We start from the raw sequence: 23,022 nt of genomic DNA, 5'->3' as shown, positions 1-23,022 counted from the left end.
CAGGATTAAGGCTCTCAAGTTAGCCAATTCCTTCATTACAGATGCTTCCTTACAAGTTATTAAACTGGGAGCCAAAATTTCTGGTTTTGCGGTCCTAGCCCGCAGGGTCTTGTGGTTGAAGTCCTGGTCTGCGGATGTTTCATCTAAATCTAAGCTCATGGCTATTCCTTACAAGGATAAGACCTTGTTTGGACCTGGTTTGGCGGGAATTACCTCAGATATTACTGGAGGGAAGGGTTCTTTTCTTCCTCAAGTTAGAAAGAATAAGCAGAAGGGAAGTCAGAGTAATTTTTCATTCCTTTCATAACTTTAAAGGCAAGTCTTCCTCCCCTTCCTCCAAACAAGATCAAGCCAAGCCTTCCTGGAAGCCCAACCAGTCCTGGAATAAGGGAAAGCAATATAAAAAGCCTTCAGCTAATTCCAAGTCAGCATGAAGGGTTGGCCCCCGATCCGGCAGCGGATCTTGTAGGGGGCAGACACTCTCTCTGTTTGGCTTGGATAAGAGATGTACCGGATCCCTGGGCGGTGGACATTGTCTCCCAGGGATACAAAATAGACTTCAAATCTTTTCCTCCCAGAGGCAGGTTTCTCCTCTCCAGATTATCTGTAGACCAGATAAAGAGATGTGTTCTTACATTGTGTCAAGGACCTTGCCACCCTAGGGGTAATAGTTCCAGTTTCCTTTCAGGAAAGGGGTCTGTGATTTTACTGAAATCTGTTCGTAGTTCCCAAAATGGAGGGAACTTTTCGACCAATCCTAGATCTAAAATGTTTAAACAAGTTTCTCAGAGTGTCATCCTTCAAGATGGAGACTATACGCTCCATTCTTCCCTTGGTACAAGAGGGTCAGTTCATGACAACCATAGACCTAAAAGATGCATACCTTCATGTTCTTATTCACAGGGACCATCACAAGTTTCTGAGATTCGCATTTTTGGACAATCATTTCCAGTTTGTGGCCCTTCCATTCAGCTTTGGCACAGCTCCCAGAATTGTTTCATTTCTTGGGGCATTGCAGTGGCACCTTATCTGGACGACATTCTGGTTCAGGCGCCATCTTTTCAACAAGCAGAATCTCATACGGAGATCTTGTTGTCTTTTCTTCAATCCCACGGATGGAAGGTGATTCAGGAAAATATTTTGTTTTGTCCTTCAGTCCTCTCCACGGCCGTCAGTGGCTCAATGTATGGAGGTAATCGGTCTGATGGTGGCTTCCATGGACATCATTCCGTTTGCTCGGTTCCATCTCAGACCTCTGAAGTTATGCATGCTCAGACAATGGAACAGGGACTATACGGACCTGTCTCCGCGTGTAGATCTAGATCAGGCATCAATAGAGTCTCTTCCGTGGTGGCGTTCTCAAGATCATCTCTCCCAGGGTACTTGCTTCCGCAGACACTCCTGGGTGATTGTGACCACGGATTGCCAGCCTTCTAGGTTGGGGAGCAGTATAGGGCTCCTTGAAGGCTCAGGGCTTATGGACCCAGGAGGAGTCAGTCCTGCCCTTAAACATCCTGGAGCTGAGAGCAATCTTCAATGTTCGGGCCTGGCCTCAGTTAGCCTTAGCTCAGTTTATCAGGTTCCAGTTGGACAACATAACCTCGGTGGCCTACATCAACCACCAAGGGGGAATTGGTATTCCTTGGCCATGACAGAGGTGGCCCAAATTATTTAATGGGCGGAGACCCACAAATGCTGTCTTTCTGCGATCCATATGCCAGCAGTGGACAATTGGGAAGCAGAATTTTCTGAGCAGACAGACTTTTCATCCCGGGGAGTGGGAACTTCCTTCGGATGTGTTTTCCAGTTTGACCCTCAAGTGAGGGCAGCCGGAGTTGGATCTCATGGCTTCTCGTCAGAATGCCAAACTTCAGAGATACGCCTTGAGGTCAAGAGATGGAACTTCAGTCTAGCATACCTGTTTCCTCCGTTCCCTCTCATTCCAAGAGTCATTGCTCGAATCAAGCAGGAGAAGGTGTCAGTAATTCTCATAGCCCCGGCGTGGCCTCGCAGGATTTGGTATGCAGATCTAGTGGAAATGTCATCCTTTCCACCTTGGAGACTGCTTCTGAGGAAGGACCTTCTACTTCAGGGTCCCTTCCTTCATCCAAATCTTGTTTCTCTGAAGCTGACTGCTTGGAGATTGAACTCTTAGTTTTATCTAAGCGTGAATTTTCAGAGTCGGTCATTGAGATCTTTATTCAGGCTCGTAAGCCTGTGACTCGCAGGATTTACCATAAGATCTGGTGTAAATACTTGTATTGGTGTGAATCCAAAGAATACTCTTGGAGTAGAGTAAGGATTCCTAGGATTTTGTCCTTTCTCCAGGATGGTCTGAAGAAGGGTTTGTCTGCAAATACTCTAAAAAGTCAGATTTCGGCATTGTTACATAAGCGCTTGGCGGATGTGCCAGACGTGCAATAGTTTTGTCAGGCCTGTATTTAAACCTGTAACTCCTCCATGGAGTCTTAACCTTGTTCTTAAAGTTTTACAACAGGCTCCGTTTGAGCCTATGCATTCTTTAGATATTAAGATGTTATCTTGGAAAGTTTTGTTTCTTGTTGCTATTTCCTCTGCTCAGAGAGTTTCTGAACTCTCTGCTTTACAGTGTGATTTCCCCTTATCTTATATTTCACTCTGATAAGGTGGTTCTGTGTACTAAGTTTGGTTTTCTGCCCAAGGTTGTCTTCTGCATTGTTTGTTTGCTTTTCTGGGAAACACAAGGGTCAGAAAGCTGCGGCTACTTCACTTTCCCTTTGGCTGAAGAGTGTTATTCGCTTGCCATATGAGACTGTTGGACAGCAACCTCCTGAGAAAATCACAGCTCATTCCACAAGGGCTGTTTCTTCTTCTTGGGCCTTCAAAAATGAAGATTCTGTGGAATAGATTTGCAAGGCTTCTTTTGAGAGAAAGGTTCTTCAAGCAGTGGTGCATTCTGTTTAGGTTCCTGTCTTGTCCCTCCCTTATCATCTGTGTCCTCTGGCTTGGGTATTGGTTCCCAACAGTAATTGATGATGATCTTGTCATTAGAAAGAAAACAAAATTTATGCTTACCTGATAAATTTCTTTCTTTCTTGACACGGTGAGTCCACGGCCCGCCCTGTATTCAGACAGTTTCTTTTTATATAAACCTCAGGCACCTCTGCACCTTGCGTTACTTCCTTTCTCTCCTTTCCCTTTGGTTGAATGACTGGGGGATTGTGGGTAGGGGAGTGATATTTAACAGCTTTGCTGTGGTGCTCTTTGCCTCCTCCTGATTTTCTCAACAGTAATTAATGATGATCCGTGGACTCACCTGATAAATTTCTTTCTTTCTTTACACAGTGAGTCCACGGATCATCATTAATTACTGTTGAGAAAATCACTCCTGGCCAGCAGGAGGAAGCAAAGAGCACCACAGCAAAGCTGTTAAATATCACTCCCCTACCCACAATCCCCCAGTCATTCGACCAAAGGGAAAGGAGAGAAAGGAAGTAACACAAGGTGCAGAGGTGCCTGAGGTTTATATAAAAAGAAACTGTCTGAATACAGGGCGGGCCGTGGACTCACCGTGTCAAGAAAGAAAGAAATTTATCAGGTAAGCATACGTTTCGTTTTAGTTGTACTGAACATGCTGATTGTTGTACCTTATGTTTAGAGGGACAGTAAACATCTCTAGATTTTTATATAAAATGTTTAGTTATTTATAATGAAACAACTTTTATTTTCATTCTTTTTGTCCCATTTTCATGTAATTTTGTTCTGAAAATATAGCAAATTCTAATTCTCAGAACTTGAAATGATTGACAGCCCCTGCTCACACACGATTGGCCGCACATGTGCTGGGGGTGGCATTGCACAAGCAGCCACTTGTGCTAAATTACATGCAGGCAGCCTATTGCTTCCCGCTGGCTGCAATGCCGGGTGGACAGGTTTGCAGAAGTGAACCTTGTTCGTCCAGAGTCTCTTATATGGGACCCATAGGGGTTCAATGAATATTTCTGAGCATCGGGCCTTATGTGTCACTAACAGGACACATTTTATGGATGATACAGATTTTAGCACGTGATAATGTGTGATGGATTAACCACAAAACCCTCCATTTGTTTTTGTATAGTTAGAAATGACAGTGCTTTACATTTGATTACTCTGATCTTCTTGGCAGGTGTATGATGGACAACGATGACGAGGTCCGGGACAGAGCCACATTTTACTTCAATGTGCTGAAGCAGAAGCAACTAACACTGAATGCTGCCTACATATTCAACAGTCAGTATCTGTGCATATAATATCTATACATATATAAAAATAAGCACACGCACATTTACATGTTTATTATACTCATGTCAAGAACACGGAACTGAGCTTGTAAAATTTCAGTTTTTAATTATTTTCATATGTACCAAGCAGTCAGCTGCTACAGTATTTTAATCGATTGAGAGGGGTTGTAAATATTAGTAGTAATATTACTATTATTAATTTGTACTTCTTTCATGTAATTGGCAAGAGTCCAAGAGCTAGTGACGTATGGGATATACAATCCTACCAGGAGGGGCAAATTTTCCCAAACCTTAAAATGCCTATAAATACACCCCTCACCACACCCACAATTCAGTTTTATAAACGTTGCCTCCTATAGAGGTGGTGAAGTAAGTTTGTGCTAAGATTTCTACGTTGATATGCACTTCTTAGCATTTTGAAGCCCGGTTCCTTTCAGAGTACAGTGAATGTCAGAGGGATGTGAAGGGAGTATCACCTATTGAATGCAATGGTTTTCCTTGCGGGAGATCTATTTCATAGGTTCTCTGTTATCGGTCGTAGAGATTCATCTCCTACCTCCCTTATTCAGATCGACGATATACTCTCATATTCCATTACCTCTACTGATAACCGTTTCAGTACTGGTTTGGCTATCTGCTATATGTGGATGGGTTTCTTTCGGTAAGTATGTTTTCATTACTTAAGACACTCTCAGCTATGGTTTGGCACTTTATGCATTAATATAAAGTTCTAAATATATGTATTGTACTTATATTTGCCATGAGTCAGGTTTATGTATATTTCCTTTTGCAGACTATCAGTTTCATATTTGGGAAAAAGTATATTTAGAAAAATATTTTTCTTACCTGGGGTATAGTCTTTTTTTTCATTTGACTACTTTTTCATTCAATTTCGCGGGCAAAATTAGGCTTGCGGGGGAGCAAAATGCCAAAGTTTATTGCGTCATTCTTGGTGCGAGAATTTTTTTGGCGTAAAGGTACGTCCGATGACGCAAATTCGTAATTTCCGGCGTCTTAGTTGATGCTGAGTTCCTTGCACAATGTTGCGTCTTCAATGACGCGAGTGTGTCAATTCCGGATGTTGTTAGCTCCAAAAAAAATTCAGTTTGCACTGTGCGTCATACTTGGCGCCAAATAATTTCATTATTTAAAACCCCATTCCTATATGCCTCTTGCCTTTTTCTATGTCAGAGGGCTATGCTGTTTGCATTTTTTTTCTCATTCCTGAAACTGCCATATAAGGAAATTGATAATTTTGCTTTATATGTTGTTTTTTCTCTTACATTTGCAAGATGTCTCAATCTGATCCTGTCTCAGAAACCACTGTTGGAATCCTGCTGCCTGCCAAAGCTAAGTGCATCTGTTGTAAATTTGTGGAGATTATATCTCCAGCTGTGGTATGTAATAGTTGTCATGATAAGCTTTTACATGCACATTGTCCATCAGTAATAGTACAATGCCTGTTGTTCCTTCAACATCTAATGTACAAGATGTACCTGTGAATATAAAAGATTTTATTGCTGATGCGATTCAGAAGGCTTTGTCTGCCATCCCGCCTTCGAATAAACGTAAAAGGTCTTTTAAAACTCATAAGGTTGATGAAATTTCAAATGACCGACAACATACTGAATTATCCTCCTCTGATGAGGAGCTATCTGATTCAGAAGATCCTTCCTCAGATATTGGCACTGACAAATCTACTTATTTATTTAAAATGGAGTATATATGTGTTTCTTGTTAAAAGAGGTGTTGATTACATTGGATATTGAGGACACTAGTGCTCTTGATATTAAAACTAGTAAACGTTTAAATTCTGTTTATGAACCTCCTGTGGTTCCTCCAGAGGTTTTTCCAGTTCCTAATGCTATTTCTGATATGATTTCTAAGGAATGGAATAGGCCTGGTACTTCTTTTATTCCTTCTTCAAGTACTTATTTTAAAGACCCTTTAGATAGGAATCTTGAATCTTATCTATGGAAAGCTTATTTATATTCTGGCTACCTTCTCAGGCCTGCCATTTCTATAGCTGATGTTGCAGCTGCATCAACTTTTTGGTTGGAAAGTTTAGCGCAACAGGAAATGGATCCTGATTTGTCTAGCATTGTTCGCTTGCTTCAACATGCTAATAATTGTATCTGTGATGCCATTTTTTATATCATCAAAATTTATGTTAAATCTATGTCTTTAGCTATTTTAGCTAGAAGAGCTTTGTGGCTCAAATATTGGAATGCTGACATGGTATCTAAGTCTAGATTATTATCTCTTTCTTTCCAAGGTAATAAGTTATTTGGTTCTCAGTTGGATTTGATTATTTCAACTGTCACTTGGGGGGAAGGGAGTTTTTTTGCCTCAGGATAAAAGACCTAAGGGTAAATCTAAAACTTCTAACCGTTTTCGTTCCTTTCGACAAAATAAGGAACAGAAACCTTATCCTTCCACCAAAGAATCTGGTTCCAATTGGAAACCTTCTTCAAGTTGGAGTAAATCCAAACCGTTTAAGAAACCAAAGCCAGCCCCCAAGTCTGCATGAAGGTGCGGCCCTCATTCCAGCTCAGCTGGTAGGGGGCAGAGTAAGATTCTTCCAAAACATTTGGGCAGATTCTGTCCAAAATCATTGGATTCAGAGTATTGTCTCTCAAGGGTCCCGAATAGGATTCAGAGTAAGACCTCCTGTGAGAAGAGTTTTTCTCTCACGCATCCCAGCAAATCCAGTAAAGGCTCAGGCTTTTCTGAAGTGTGTTTCAGACCTGGAGCTTTCAGGGGTAATCATACCAGTTCCGTTTAAGGAACAGGGTCTCGGGTTTTATTCAAATCTATTCATTGTCCCAAAGAAAGAAAATTCATTCAGGCCAGTTCTGGATCTGAAAATTTTGAATCGTTATGTAAGAGTGCCAACTTTCAAAATGGTGACTATAAGGACTATTCTACCTTTTGTTCAGCAAGGGCATTATATGTCCACAATAGACTTACAGGATGCATATCATCTTTATATTTTGATTCATCCAGATCACTATCAGTTTCTAAGATTCTCTTTTCTAGACAAGCATTACCAATTTGTCACTCTTCCATTTGGCCTAGCGACAGCTCCAAGAATCTTTTCAAAGTTTCTCGGTGCCCTACTCTCTGTAATCAGTATTGTGGTGTTTCCTTATTTGGACGATATCTTGGTACTAGTTCAGTCTTTACATTCTGCAAATTCTCAAACGAATCAACTAGTGTTGTTTCTTCAAAGACATGGTTGGAGGAGCAATTTACCAAAAAGTTCTTTGATTCCTCAGACAAGGGTCACCTTTTTAGGTTTCCAGATAGATTCCGTGTCCATGACTCTGTCTCTAACAGACAAGAGACGATTAAAATTGGTTTCAGCTTGTCGGAACCTTCAGTCTCAATCATTCCCTTCAGTAGCTATGTGCATGGAAGTTTTATGTCTCGTGACTGCAGCATTGGACCCGATCCCCTTTGCTCGTTTTTATATGAGACCTCTCCAGCTTTGTATGCTGAACCAATGGTGCAGGGATTATACAAATATATCACAATTAATATCCTTAAATCCCAATGTTCGACTCTCTCTGACTTGGTGGTTAGATCACCATTGTATAGTTCAAGGGGCCTCTTCGTCCAACCTGGACTGTTATAACAACAGATGCAAGTCTTTCAGGTTTGGGAGCTGTCTGGGGATCTCTGACAGCACAAGGGGTTTGGAAATCTCAAGAGGCGAGGTTACCAATCAATATTTTAGAACTCTGTGCTATTTTCAGGGCTTTGCAGGTTTGGCCTCTGTTGAAGAGAGAACCGTTCATTTGTTTTCAGACAGAAAATATCACAACTGTGGCATATGTCAATCATCAGGGTGGGACTCACAGTCCCCAAGCTATGAAAGAAGTATCTTGGATAATTGCTTGGGCGTAATCCAGCTCCTGTCTAATTTCTGCGGTTCATATCCCAGGTATAGACAATTGGGAAGCAGATTATCTCAGCCATCAGACTTTACATCCGGGGGAGTGGTTGCTCCATCCAGATGTGTTTTCTCAGATTGTTCAAATGTGGGGTCTTCCAGAAATAGATCTGATGGCTTCCCATCTAAACAAGAAACTACCCAGGTACCTGTCCAGGTTCAGGGATCCTCAGGCGGAAGCGGTGGATGCGTTAACAGTTCCTTGGTGTTACCAACCTGCTTATATTTTCCCGCCTCTAGTTCTTCTGCCAAGAGTTATCTCCAAAATCATCATGGAACAATCGTTTGTGTTGCTGGTAGCTCCAGCATGGCCTCACAGGTTTTGGTATGCGGATCTTGTTCGGATGTCCAGTTGCCAACCTTGGCCACTTCCATTAAGGCCAGACCTTCTGTCTCAAGGTCCGTTTTTCCATCGGGATCTCAAATCATTAAATTTGAAGGTATAGAAATTGAACGCCTAGTGCTTAGTCATAGAGGTTTCTCTGACTCAGTGATTAATACTATGTTATAGGCTCGTAAATCTGTTTCTAGGAAGATTTATTATTGAGTTTGGAAGACTTATATTTCATGGTGTTCTCATAAATTCTCCTGGCATTCTTTTAGAATTCCTAGAATTTTAGTTTCTTCAGGATGGTTTGAATAAAGGTTTGTCTGCAAGTTCCTTGAAGGGACAAATCTCTGCTCTTTCTGTTTTATTTCACAGAAAGTTTGCTAAGCTTCCTGATATTCACTGTTTTGCACAGGCGTTGGTCCGTATCAAGCCTGTCATTAAATCAATCTCTCCTCCTTGGAGTCTTAATTTGGTTTTGAAGGCTTTATAGACTCCTCTGTTTGAGCCTATGCATTCTTTGGACATTTAAACTATTTTTTTGGAAAGTGTTGTTCCTTTTGGCCATCTCTTCTGCTAGAAGAGTTTTCGAATTATCTGTGAATCTCCTTTTCTGATTTTCCATCAGGATAAGGCAGTTTGCGGACTTCATTTAAATTTGTACCTAAGGTTGTGAATTCTAACAACATTAATAGAGAAATTGTTGTCCATTCTTTGTGTCCTAACCCTTACATTCTTTGGATGTGGTAAGAGCTTTGAAATATTATGTTGAAGCTACTAAAGATTTCACGAAGACTTCTAGTCTATTTGTTATCTTTTCTGGTTCTAGGAAAGGTCAGACGGCTTCTGCCATTTCCTTGGCATCTTGGTTAAAGCTTTTGATTCATCAGGCTTATTTGGAGTCAAGTCAGGCCCCGCCTCAGAGAATTACAGCTCATTCTACTAGGTCAGTCTCCACTTTGTGGGCTTTTAAGAATGAAGCTTCAGTTGATCAGATTTGCAAAGCAGCAACTTGGTCTTCTTTGCATACATTTACTAAATTCTACCGTTTTGATGTATTTGCTTCTTCGGAAGCAGTTTTTGGTAGAAAAGTTTTTCAGGCAGCTGTTTCAGTTTGATTCCTCTGCCTATGTTTAAGTTTTTTTTTTCATTATGAGAATAAACTTATATTTTGGGTTGTGGATTAATTTTTTTCCAGCGGAAAATGGCTGTTATTATTTTATCCCTCCCTCTCTAGTGACTCTTCTGTGGAGTTCTACATCTTAGGTATTACTATCCCATACTTCACTAGCTCATGGACTCTTGCCAATTACATGAAAGAAAACATAATTTATGTAAGAACTTACCTGATAAATTAATTTCTTTCATATTGGCAAGAGTCCATGAGACCCACCCTTTTTTATGGTGGTTATGATTTTTTGTATAATGCACAATTATTTCCAAATTCCTTTGTTGATGCTTTTTACGCCTTTCTTTATCACCCCACTACTTGGCTATTCGTTAAACTGAATTGTGGGTGTGGTGAGGGGTGTATTTATAGGAATTTTGAGGTTTGGGAAACTTTGCCCCTCCTGGTAGGATTGTATATCCCATACGTCACTAGCTCATGGACTCTTGCCAATATGAAAGAAATTAATTGATCAGGTAAGTTCTTACATAAATTATGTTTTTGCCTCAATATTCTATAGCAATATGTACATGATCTAAGGGTATATGATACGTGACATTTATTCATAGCAATACATTCTAGATACTGAGTAATTTGACACTTCACTGTACAAATTTATACAATCGGAAAAAACCTGTCACAAAGAGTTTACAATCTAGAGACTTGTAGGATACACATTTTAGGCATGCCCATTTTTTTATTTACGGACAGATCAGCGATTATCAAATGATAAATGGGGGTGTGGGAGTTGCTTATTAGGAAATTGTCTTCAGAAATATATTTCTATATACAATGCAGATCCTATTAACTTGTTAGAACTGGTGCATATAGCCCTTAAGTAGCTAAAAGCTTAATGCAAGTGGGTCTCTGATGAATCTTTGGATTACGGATTGTTCTTCTGACGCTGAGATGCTGATTAAAATCATACGGATCTCCATATGTATTTCAGCTCTGACCGTCTCGGTTCTTGGGATGGAGAAAGCCTTGCACCAATACACACTGGAGCCTACAGAAAAACCTTTTGACATCAAATCTGTTCCCTTGGCCACTGTCCCTTTTATGGAACAGAAAACAGGTATGTCATTGTATTGTAGTGAGATCATTAGTACAGAGTGACCGTTGGCACATTTTAACCTTTTTATTTAGCAATTCCAGAGTTTTTATGATTTATGCAGAAATGTGCATTATATATAGTACTTCTTACAAGGTTACTGTCTTGAACATATCCAATTTTGTTTAACCACCAATAGTCATGTGTTTTTTATATAATGCAATTTTATATAAAAAAAAATAATTCTCTAATATTGTCTATTTGTTTCCTTGTCAGATATTGCTCCCATGGCTAGCAAACAGTCAGATAAAGTGGTACCTGCTCGACAAGACATATTCCAAGGTAAGGCTTAGAGAGTCATGAGGTGCGGTATGGCATTTAATTACATTATTTTATGTTTTGGGAAATACCTTATCTCTAATTTGTGTGGATTTCCAGTTTTCCCTTAATGAATATTTTTCTCAGGAGTAAAATAAATATATTTAATACTTATATAATTATGAAATTACGGTACAATGTGTGGCAAAATTAGGCCATGAGCCAACTGAAAATGTTTAGTAGGTTGTAAATTTAGCTAAGTTAGGGAATCCGAATACCTCCAGTCATACATCGTTTATCCACTTAAGCTAACAGATAGTATTTGCTTATAATAATGAATACAATTTAAAAAAGATTTGTGAAAAATAGATTCCCAGTTGGCAAGTCTTATATTAGCATAAGGTCCCTTCAGCATCTCCAGTCCACTAGCCCCTGCAGATTCACCTGGTTTTGCCTGATTGTATGTCTGTGACTTACTACAGGTTGGCGAGATGCGTGAGTTTTAGTGAATCTGCTGCCTAGCATAACCTAGGAGCTGGTGAAGCGGAAGCAACACTATTGGAGAAAACACAAGCAGTGATAATAGGCAAATTCACTGAGGTCTCTCCATTATAATCTGTAACGTACTGGATCTCCTGTCCTAGAAGTGTCTACATTTGATGTCCCATGAATTAATATTATTATTATTGCATTTAAGGGAGAGGACTTTTCCATTCCGCAGATCCCCTTACGTCAATTGCGTATCCTATCTTTTCAATGGGATCTTTCTAACGCCGGTATTTAGAGTCGTGTCTGGAGTGAGCGTTAGAAATCTAACGACCAAACTCCAGCCGCAGAAAAAAGTCAGTAGTTAAGAGCTTTCTGGGCTAACGCTGGTTCATAAAGCTCTTAACTACTGTGCTCTAAAGTACACTAACACCCATAAACTACCTATGTACCCCTAAACCGAGGTCCCCCCACATCGCCGCCACTCTATTAAAAATTTTTAACCCCTAATCTGCCGACCGCCACCTACGTTATCCTTATGTACCCCTAATCTGCTGCCCCTAACACCGCCAACCCCTATATTATATTTATTAACCCCTAATCTGCTGCCCCCGCTATCGCTGACCCCTGCATATTATTATTAACCCCTAATCTGCCGCTCCGTACACCGCCGCTACTTACATTATCTCTATGTACCCCTAATCTGCTGCCCCTAACACCGCCGACCCCTATATTATATTTATTAACCCCTAATCCGCCTCACTCCCGCCTCAATAACCCTATAATAAATAGTATAAACCCCTAATCTGCCCTCCCTAACATCGCCGACACCTAACTTCAAACATTAACCCCTAATCTGCCGACCGGAGCTCACCGCTATTCTAATAAATGTTTTAACCCCTAAAGCTAAGTCTAACACTAACACCCCACTAAGTTAAATATAATTTAAATCTAACGAAATAAATTAACTCTTATTATATAAATTATTCCTATTTAAAGCTAAATACTTACCTGTAAAATAAACCCTAATATAGCTACAATTAAATAATAATTATATTGTAGCTATTTTAGGATTAATATTTATTTTACAGGTAACTTTGTATTTATTTTAACCAGGTACAATAGCTATTAAATAGTTAAGAACTATTTAATAGCTAAAATAGTTAAAATAATTACAAAATCACCTGTAAAATAAATCCTAACCTAAGTTACAATTAAACCTAACACTACACTATCAATAAATTAATTAAATAAAATACCTACAATTATCTACAATTAAACCTAACACTACACTATCAATAAATTAATTACATACAAATACCTACAAATAAATACAATTAAATAAACTAAAGTACAAAAAATAAAAAAGAACTAAGTTACAAAAAATAAAAAATAAATTTCAAACATTAGAAAAATATTACAACAATTTTAAACTAATTACACCTACTCTAAGCCCCCTAATAAAATAACAAAGACCCCCAAAATAAAAAAATGCCCTATTCTAAATTACAAAAGTTCAAAGCTCTTTTACCTTACCAGCACTGAACAGGACCTTTTGCGGGGCATGCCCCAAAGAATTCAGCTCTTTTGCCTGTAAAAAAAAAAACATACAATACCCCCCCCCAACATTACAACCCACCACCCACATACCCCTAATCTAACCCAAATCCCCCTTAAATAAACCTAACACTAAGCCCCTGAAGATCTTCCTACCTTGTCTTCACCATGCTAGGTTCACCGATCGGTCCAGAGTCTTGATCCAAGCCCAAGCGGGGGGCTGAAGAGTGACGTCCATCCTCGGGCTGAAGTCTGGATCCAAGCGGCGGCTGAAGAAATCCATCATCGGGCTGAAGTCGGAAGTCCATCGGGATGAAGTCTTCTATCAAACCGCATCTTCAATCTTCTTTCTTCTGGAGCGGAGCCATCTTCTTTCCAACCGAGGCGGATCCAACCTCTTCAACCGACGCCTACTCGCCGAATGAAGGTTCCTTTAAGGGACGTCATCCAAGATGGCGTCCCTCGAATTCCGAATTCAGCCAATCGGAATTAAGGTAGGAAAATTCTGATTGGCTGATGGAATCAGCCAATCAGAATCAAGTTCAATCCGATTGGCTGGTCCGATCAGCCAATCAGATTGAGCTCGCATTCTATTGGCTGATCGGAACAACCAATCGGATTGAACTTGATTCTGATTGGCTGATTCCAACAGCCAATCAGAATTTTCCTACCTTAATTCCGATTGGCTGATAGAATCCTATCAGCCAATCGGAATTCGAGGGACGCCATCTTGGATGACGTCCCTTAAAGAAACCGTCATTCGTCGGGAAGTCGTCGGTGAAAATGGATGTTCCGCGTCGGCGGGATGAACATGGATCCGGAAGAAAGAAGATTGAAGATGCCGCTTGATAGAAGACTTCAGCCGGATCATGGACCTCTTCAGCTCCCGCTTGGATGAAGACTTCAGCCGGATCATGGACCTCTTCAGCTCCCGCTTGGATGAAGACTTCAGTCGGATCATGGACATCTTCAGCCCCCCGCTTGGGCTTGGATCAAGACATCGGAGGAGCTCTTCTGGATCGATCGGTGAACCCGGCATGGTGAAGATAAGGTAGGAAGATCTTCAGGGGCTTAGTGTTAGGTTTATTTAAGGGGGGTTTGGGTTAGATTAGGGGTATGTGGGTGGTGGGTTGTAATGTTGGGGGGGGGGTATTGTATGGTTTTTTTTTACAGGCAAAAGAGCTGAATTTTTTGGGGCATGCCCCGCAAAGGGCCCTTTTAAGGGCTGGTAAGGTAATAGAGCTTTGAACTTTTGTAATTTAGAATAGGGTAGGGCATTTTTTTATTTTGGGGGGCTTTGTTATTTTATTAGGGGGCTTAGAGTAGGTGTAATTAGTTTAAAATTGTTGTAATTTTTTTCTAATGTTTGTAAATATTTTTTTATTTTTTGTAACTTAGTTCTTTTTTATTTTTTGTACTTTAGTTAGTTTATTTAATTGTATTTATTTGTAGGAATTGTATTTAATTAATTTATTGATAGTGTAGTGTTAGGTTTAATTGTAACTTAGGTTAGGATTTATTTTACAGGTAATTTTGTTATTATTTTAACTAGGTAACTATTAAATAGTTATTAACTATTTAATAGCTATTGTACCTGGTTAAAATAATTACAAAGTTGCCTGTAAAATAAATATTAATCCTAAAATAGCTACAATGTAATTATAATTTATATTGTAGCTATATTAGGGTTTATTTTACAGGTAAGTATTTAGCTTTAAATAGGAATAAGTTATTTAATAAGATTTAATTTATTTCGTTAGAATAAAATTATATTTAATTTAGGAGGGTGTTAGGGTTAGGGTTAGAATTAGCTTTAGGGGTTAAAAATTTTATTAGAGTAGCGGTGAGCTCCGATCGGCAGATTAGGGGTTAATACTTGAAGTTAGGTGTCGGCAATGTTAGGGAGGGCAGATTAGGGGTTAATACTATTTATTATAGGGTTATTGAGGCGGGAGTGAGGCGGATTAGGGGTTAATACATTTATTATAGTAGTGCTCAGGTCCGGTCGGCAGATTAGGGGTTAATAAGTGTAGTTAGGTGGAGGCGACGTTGGGGGCGGCAGATTAGGGGTTAATAAATATAATATAGGGGTCGGCGGTGTTAGGGGCAGCAGATTAGGGGTACATAGGGATAATGTAAGTAGCGGCGGTTTACGGAGCGGCAGATTAGGGGTTAAAAAAAATATGCAGGTGTCAGCGATAGCGGGGGCGGCAGAATAGGGGTTAATAAGTGTAAGGTTAGGGGTGTTTAGACTCAGGGTTCATGTTAGGGTGTTAGGTGCAGACGTAGGAAGTGTTTCCCCATAGGAAACAATGGGGCTGTGTTAGGAGCTGAACGCGGCTTTTTTGCAGGTGTTAGGTTTTTTTTCAGCTCAAACAGCCCCATTGTTTCCTATGGGGGAATCGTGCACGAGCACGTTTTTGAGGCTGGCCGCATCCGTAAGCACCGCTGGTATCTAGAGTTGCAGTGGCGTTAAATTATGCTCTACGCTCCCTTTTTGGAGCCTAACGCACTGAAAACCCTGCCATTCTGTTAACTCTAAATACCAGCGGTATTTAAAAGGTGCAGGGGAAAAAAAGCACGCGTAGCTAACGCACCCCCTTGGCCGCAAAACTCAAAATCTAGGCGTAAGTCTTTACATGAGGAAGAAAAGGTCTTGTCTAGTTTCAGCTATGCAAAACTGACCAATTAACCCACCGGTAAAGCCTTAGTACTTATAAACAGCTGCTAGAGTTTCTCTTTAAGACAATTCTCATAGGCTCATATTTTGTGGGATGCCCGAGCAGTAACTGTATATGCAGTATTATGTGGTGGGGAGGGGTCAGCTGTAACATCTGTTTTGCAGAATGCATTTTTTCTCCCATCATAAGTGTAATGGAAGAGGGTAGGCTCCCTCATTGGTTTAGAATCACTGAGGCTTCTCTCTGAGGTGTTTTGTGTTCTGCTATGAAAGACGTCTTACTCCTTCATGTCCGGTTTTTTAAGGCCCCAGCAGCTGATCATTTTTGTGCCCATTTCCTTCTTTCTTTATTGTCTACAGATCAACTTTCCGCCATTCCAGAGTTTAAGAACTTGGGGCCTTTGTTTAAGTCATCTGAACCAGTGCAACTTACAGAACCCGAAACAGAGTATATCGTGAGCTGCATCAAACACATATTCACAGATTACATTGTATTCCAGGTAAGTTGCTTGTGATTCTTCTTCAGACATAACCTGTAGGTGCTTGCGGTGTGTGGTTTGTTACAGGGCAAGAATGGTTTTTGAAAGGTAATATGAAGAAGTGATAATGTGCATAATTTAAAAACACGATCAGATCCTTTTGATTTTTACCAATAATATTATCCTCCAATAGTCAACCACCATCTCTCTCTCTCCCTTTCACACAAAACCGTTGTGATTCTCACAAAATATTCCTAATCACTAATACTCACCCTCTATCATATTCACATATCCTTGTGATCCCCAGTAATACTCACCACAATCTCTCACACATATCCTTGTGATACTCACTAATAATCTTATCCACTAATACTCACCCTCTATCACACACACATATCCTTGTGATCACCACTAATACTCACCCTCTATCACACACACATATCCTTGTGATCACCACTAATACTCACCCTCTATCACACACACATATCCTTGTGATCACCACTAATACTCACCCTCTATCACACACACATATCTTTGTGATCACCACTAATACTCACCCTCTATCACACACACATATCCTTGTGATCACCACTAATACTCACCCTCTATCACACACACATATCCTTGTGATCACCACTAATACTCACCCTCTATCACACACACATATCCTTGTGATCACCACTAATACTCACCCTCTATCACACACACATATCCTTGTGATCACCACTAATACTCACCCTCTATCACACACACATATCCTTGTGATCACCACTAATACTCACCCTCTATCACACACACATATCTTTGTGATCACCACTAATACTCACCCTCTATCACACACACATATCTTTGTGATCACCACTAATACTCACCCACCATCTCTCACACATATCCTTGTGATACTCACTAATAATCTTATTAGCGTTGCGGAATCTGTTGGCGCTCTACAAATAACCGATAATAATAATAATCCACTAATACTCACCCTCTATCACACTCACATATCCTTGTGATCACCACTAATACTCACCCTCTATCACACTCACATATCCTTGTGATCACCACTAATACTCACCCACCATCTCTGACACATATCCTTGTGATCCTCACTAATAATCTTATCCACTAATACTGACCCTTTTTTCACACACATACATATCCTTGTGATCCCCACTCATACTCACCCACCATCCTTCACACATATTCTTGTGATCCTCGCTAATAATCTTATCCACTAATACTCACCCTCTATCACACACACATCCTTGTGATCACCACTAATACTCACCCTCTATCACACTTGCATATCCTTGTGATCACCACTAATACTCACCCTCTATCACACGCACATATCCTTGTGGTCACAACTAATACTCACCCTCTTTCACACACAATATCCTTGTGGTCACCACTAATATTCACCCTCTTTCACACACACATATCCTTGTGATCACCACTAATACTCACCCTCTATCACACACACACACATCCTTGTGATCACCATTAATACTCACCCTCTATCACACTCACATATCCTTGTGGTCACCACTAATACTCACCCTCTTTCACACACACATATCCTTGTGATCACCACTAATACTCACCCTCTATCACACACACACACACATCCTTGTGAACCCCACTAATACTCACCCTCTATCACACACACATATCCTTGTGATCGCCACTAATACTCACCCTCTATCACACACACACACATCCTTGTGAACCCCACTAATACTCACCCTCTATCACACACACACATCCTTATGATACTCACTAATACTCACCCTCTATCACACACACATATCCTTGTGATCGCCACTAATACTCACCCTCTATCACACACACACACATCCTTGTGATCGCCACTAATACTCACCCTCTATCACACTCACATATCCTTGTGATCCCCACTAATACTCACCCTCTATCACACACACATATCCTTATGATACTCACTAATACTCACCCTCTATCACACACACATATCCTTGTGATCGCCACTAATACTCACCCTCTATCACACACACACACATCCTTGTGATCGCCACTAATACTCACCCTCTATCACACACACATATCCTTATGATACTCACTAATACTCACCCTCTATCACACACACATATCCTTGTGATCGCCACTAATACTCACCCTCTATCACACACACACATCCTTGTGATCGCCACTAATACTCACCCTCTATCACACACACACATCCTTATGATACTCAGTAATACTCACCCACCATCTCTCACACACGTCCTTGAGATACTCGGCAATAATAATGGAAAAACAATTCTTTAAAACGCTATTAAACCTGCAGATCTTGTTTTATATGACAACGTTTATACTCAGTGATTTTTAAACCTGATCTTTGGCTAGTAAAGAAAACAAAGTAAAGTAAAAGAAAACAAAAATGTTTACACTTCAGTATTTAAGCGCTAATTATCTAGTTCTGATGGTGGCTTGTTAGATGGATAGTACTTCATTTCACTTTCTGATTTAAATTATTTTGATCTTAATTATCTGTTCACTTTCAAAGATCAATGTTACACTTGCTGCTTCCTCTCATCGGAAACATACTCATCAATTTTGATTAGCTTCATCATTTTAGGTCAGCTACAAAATAAATCCTCTTTTTTCCTCTTTAGGGTTAGGGTTTTAACCCACTGACAGCAATGAATGTTTACAACACAGTGCCATGGTATGATTTGTAACCCTCCAGTTGGCTAAAGCTCTGCAATAGTATTAGCTTTATTGGCAAATTTTCTCAAAATGAATTTCAGCATCACAAATGCCAGTAATGACTTATGAAATAAAATGTGCCTCCTGGGCAGGAATCTCTTTGCTCCAGTGTATTTTCAGGTGTGACTTTGTTTGCATTCCCAGTTTGACTGCACCAACACATTGAACGATCAGCTCCTGGAGAAAGTGACTGTGCAGATGGAACCATCGGAGGCATATGAAGTGGTTCAATATGTCCCAGCGCCAAGTCTTTCATATAACCAGCCCGGAATATGCTACACTCTTGTCCGGTTACCTGAGGATGATCCCACTGCAGGTAACTGTATAACTTAAAGGGACATGAAACCAAAACATTTTCATGCAATTTTAAACCACTTTCTACTTTACTTCTATTATTAAATTTTCTTTAGTTTCTTGGCATCTTTTAATGAAAAAAGCTCAGGAGCGTGCACGTGCTTGGTGCACTATATGGAAGCAGTGTTGCAAGAAAGTTTTCCATTTGCAAGAGCACTAGATGGCAGCACTATTTCCTGTCATGTAATGCTCCAGATGCCTACCTATTCATTTCTTCAACCTACAATACTATGGGAATGTAGAAAATTTGATAATAGAAGTAAATTGGAACTTTTGTTTAAAATTGTATGATCCGTCTGAATCACAAAAGAAAATGTTTGGGTTTCATATCAGAAGGAATATTTATCCAGAGTCGCCATTTAGAATTTGCAATTATTTTTGCATGAAAATATAACTAGTGCATAACAATTTAATGTATTGCAGCTCTGAGTAGGACTTTGCAGGGGTTGAACACATGGTAAGCAAGGTGTTAGGGGTTTGGATGTTTTCCAGTAGGTTACTTTTATTAGTGGATTCTCAGCTGCAGAACTAATGTTTGACAACCTACTAATAAATATATATATGGGAATGTATCACAATTCACCAAGCTGCTACTAAGTGTAATGTAACACCAGTGGTAGAAATGTGAGTTATTCTGAAATGAAGAGGTTGTACTGACTGTTAGTACAGAAACCTAACTATGTTGTTAGGCACTTAATGGTAATATGACTGAAGTTACTATGTCAAACTAAAGTGTCCCTCTGTGGGAGATAATTGTTGCTATTCAGTGGTTACAAGCTTACTGAAAGGAGTCCGGAACCCTGTTACGTCACAGGGGGCGTGGCACTACACGCCGTAACCAGATGAGCTAAGCTGTGGCCAAAGGTTGCCCTTATGGTGAGTGTTAAAGCCGGTACACTCTTGTGACTCCCTCCTATGTACTCACTGACTCTTACGGCAGAGGGTTGCTGCTTCAGCTGTGAGACAACGAGGCCCGATACCTGTTACGTCACAGGGGGCGGGGCCTATTGTCTGTAATCAGCTGCTGTAGATGCGGCTTGCAAACCAAAGTTACCTCTCAAGCCGAAAGTCTTTTGTGCATAAACTTTAGAGGAAGAGACGGTCTCTGTTGGTAAGAGGATCCTGTATGTGACTTCTAATCCGAAGTAGGAAGTGGTTGTTTTAGTTGTAGCAAGTGAGAGGGTTAGGCTGCTATGAGTAACAACAGGTACTTCCAAAGAGGAAGTCAAATGAGCAGGCTGGTGCAATATAATCCTTTGGGAGGAATTGTCCTTGGAAAAGGAAAGCTGAGATTAGAGCTGTAGTAACAGTGAAGTCTCTCAGTAGTTCAGTTGTGCTGCTTGTAGTATGCCTGTTGAAACAAAATACTAAGCACCTGTCTGCTGTTGATTGACTGGCTTTATAGGTGAAGTGGGAGGAGACAGGTAAAGGTGGAATCCTGTCACAGGTAAAGGTGGAATCCTGACACAAGGGGGGGACACTATTGCAAAAACTTGCTTAAATGAATACAACGTTCATTTTTTGCATTATAGAAAGAGATATTGATGGCAGTTAAAAAAAAATTCTTCTCTCATCAATTCAGACCATATTTCTTTCATGTAATTGGCAAGAGTCTATGAGCTAGTGACGTATGGGATATACAATCCTACCAGGAGGGGCAAAGTTTCCCTAACTCAAAATGCCTATAAATACACCCCTCACCACACCCACAATTAAGTTTAACAAACTTTGCATCCTATGGAGGTGGTGACGTAAGTGTGTGCTTGATTTCTTCTATGATAAGCGCTTCTAAACATTTTGAAGCCCAATTCCGCTTAGAGTACAGTGTTTGTCAGAGGGATGTGAAGAGAGTCACGGGAAATCTTTTCAAAGGTTCTCTGTTATCGGTCGTAGGTATTCATCTCCTACCTCCCTTTTCAGATCGACGATATACTCTTTTATACCATTACCTCTGCTGATACTTTTTCAGTACTGGTTTGGCTATCTGCTATATGTGGATGGGTGTCATTCGGTAAGTATGTATCTTTATTTAAGACACTCTCAGTTATGGTTTGGCGCTTTATGTATTAATATAAAGTTTTAAATATATGTATTTTACTTATATTTGCCATGAGTCAGGTCTATGTATATTTCCTTTTGCAGACTGTTAGTTTCAGTTTAGGAAGTTATTTGTCTTACCTGGGGTATAGTCCTTTTTCTTTCTAATGACACAATGAGTCCACGGATCATCTAATTACTAATGGGAATATCACTCCTGCCCAGCAGGAGGCGGCAAAGAGCACCACAGCAAAGCTTTTAAATATCACCTCCCTTCCCTCCCACCCCAGTCATTCTCTTTGCCTATGTTAGAGCAAGGACGTGGTAAAGTTAGGTGTTAAAAAAGATTCTTTAAGCAAGATTTTATTATTTTTTAAGTAGTGTAAGATTGTGCTGCTTTGTCCTAGGGTGTAGCCGTAGTCCATATCAGTCGTTTAAGTAGAGCAGTGGTGGCTTTAGACCAATGGGAACTTGTGGGACATAATTCTCACTGCGCCTCCCATATACTGATGCTGCCCTAACTCTGAAAGCCTGAGCAAAATTACTCAGCCTGTATCTCTTTTTCCACAGGTCCATGTGAGGGAGAGGACCTCTCAAAACTGGTGAGCTGCCTTGCTATCTGGCAGATTTTTGAGGTAAGTGCTGACTTTAATTTTTCTGGGATAATAAAGAAAGGACTCCGAAAAATTTTGGGCACTTTATTTACAAGAGATGGGACACATATAAACGTTTGGGCATTTTATTGCAAAAAACATACATTTTCCTATGGATAAGGAGACATTATGTAGACAGCTTGGAGACAGTAACTGGGGCTGAGGAGTAATATAGGCTCTGGGTTTTAGGTGGTTTTCACTGCTCCTGGCGGTTTTACTTTAGAAACAAGATGCCAACCGGAAGATTTTTTTCGGAGACGCCCACAATGGGCAGAGCTATGAGGGGCGGCAATTTGTGTTGTGCGCCACTTTTCCCTCACTTCCTAGTGACCGGAGGGAAAGAGAGTACAGTCTAAATTTCGATTACGCATGTTTTTCTAAAAGCATGCGTTTCTAGGACCGGAGACCGGTTTTCTATAGCTGCTGCCGAGTCCGGATCTTTTGCTAGAGGGAACGGCTTCTGCACAGGAAGAGCCGGTGTCAGCAGGGCACGTAGGCACCTCAGCAAAGGAAGCTGAGGTGTTCTGCAGTATTGTTTAGTTATTTAGGCCCCTTTGCATATAAAAAATAAAAAAGTTACGGTTTAAAATTTAAAGTGACAGTAACGTTTTTCTGTTTTTAATTTTTATTAAAATTTTTTATCTTTTTATCTGATAGTTTGATCCATTGAGTCAGAATGGACCAAGAGGCTTTGCAAAATGTCAATTGTTCTTTATGTTTTGATGCCAATGTGGAACCACCAATCCCTTTCTGTTCCTAATGTATTGAGAGAACTTTAAATTATAGGGATAAACTTTTTTCTGAGCCATCATTTTCTAAGGCGGATGCTGTTCAGGAGTCTAATGACAATGTTAAATATATGCAGCTTTCTCCTCAAGTGTCCCAAATTTTAACCGCCCATACATGCAGTGCCCTGCGCTTCCCCTCTAACTCCTCCTGGAGTTACGTT

General features: G+C 40.2%; 1 protein-coding gene across 1 annotated transcript in view; it reads left to right on the top strand.

The window, feature by feature from the left end:
- Positions 1 to 23,022, top strand: part of COPG2 (COPI coat complex subunit gamma 2) — a 205,231-nt gene that overhangs the window by 131,149 nt on the left and 51,060 nt on the right. Inside the window, exons 16-20 of the mRNA XM_053716386.1 lie at positions 4,145 to 4,248; positions 10,660 to 10,785; positions 11,038 to 11,103; positions 16,163 to 16,302; positions 19,174 to 19,345. Of these exons, the coding sequence (XP_053572361.1) occupies positions 4,145 to 4,248; positions 10,660 to 10,785; positions 11,038 to 11,103; positions 16,163 to 16,302; positions 19,174 to 19,345 (608 nt within the window). The remainder of the gene's footprint in view (positions 1 to 4,144; positions 4,249 to 10,659; positions 10,786 to 11,037; positions 11,104 to 16,162; positions 16,303 to 19,173; positions 19,346 to 23,022) is intronic.

The sequence above is a fragment of the Bombina bombina genome, chromosome 6 (genome assembly GCF_027579735.1).
Source record: "Bombina bombina isolate aBomBom1 chromosome 6, aBomBom1.pri, whole genome shotgun sequence".
Lineage (NCBI taxonomy): Eukaryota > Metazoa > Chordata > Amphibia > Anura > Bombinatoridae > Bombina > Bombina bombina.
The sequence above is the reverse complement of the archived record's forward strand: the minus strand, read 5'-3'. Positions and strand labels throughout refer to the sequence as shown.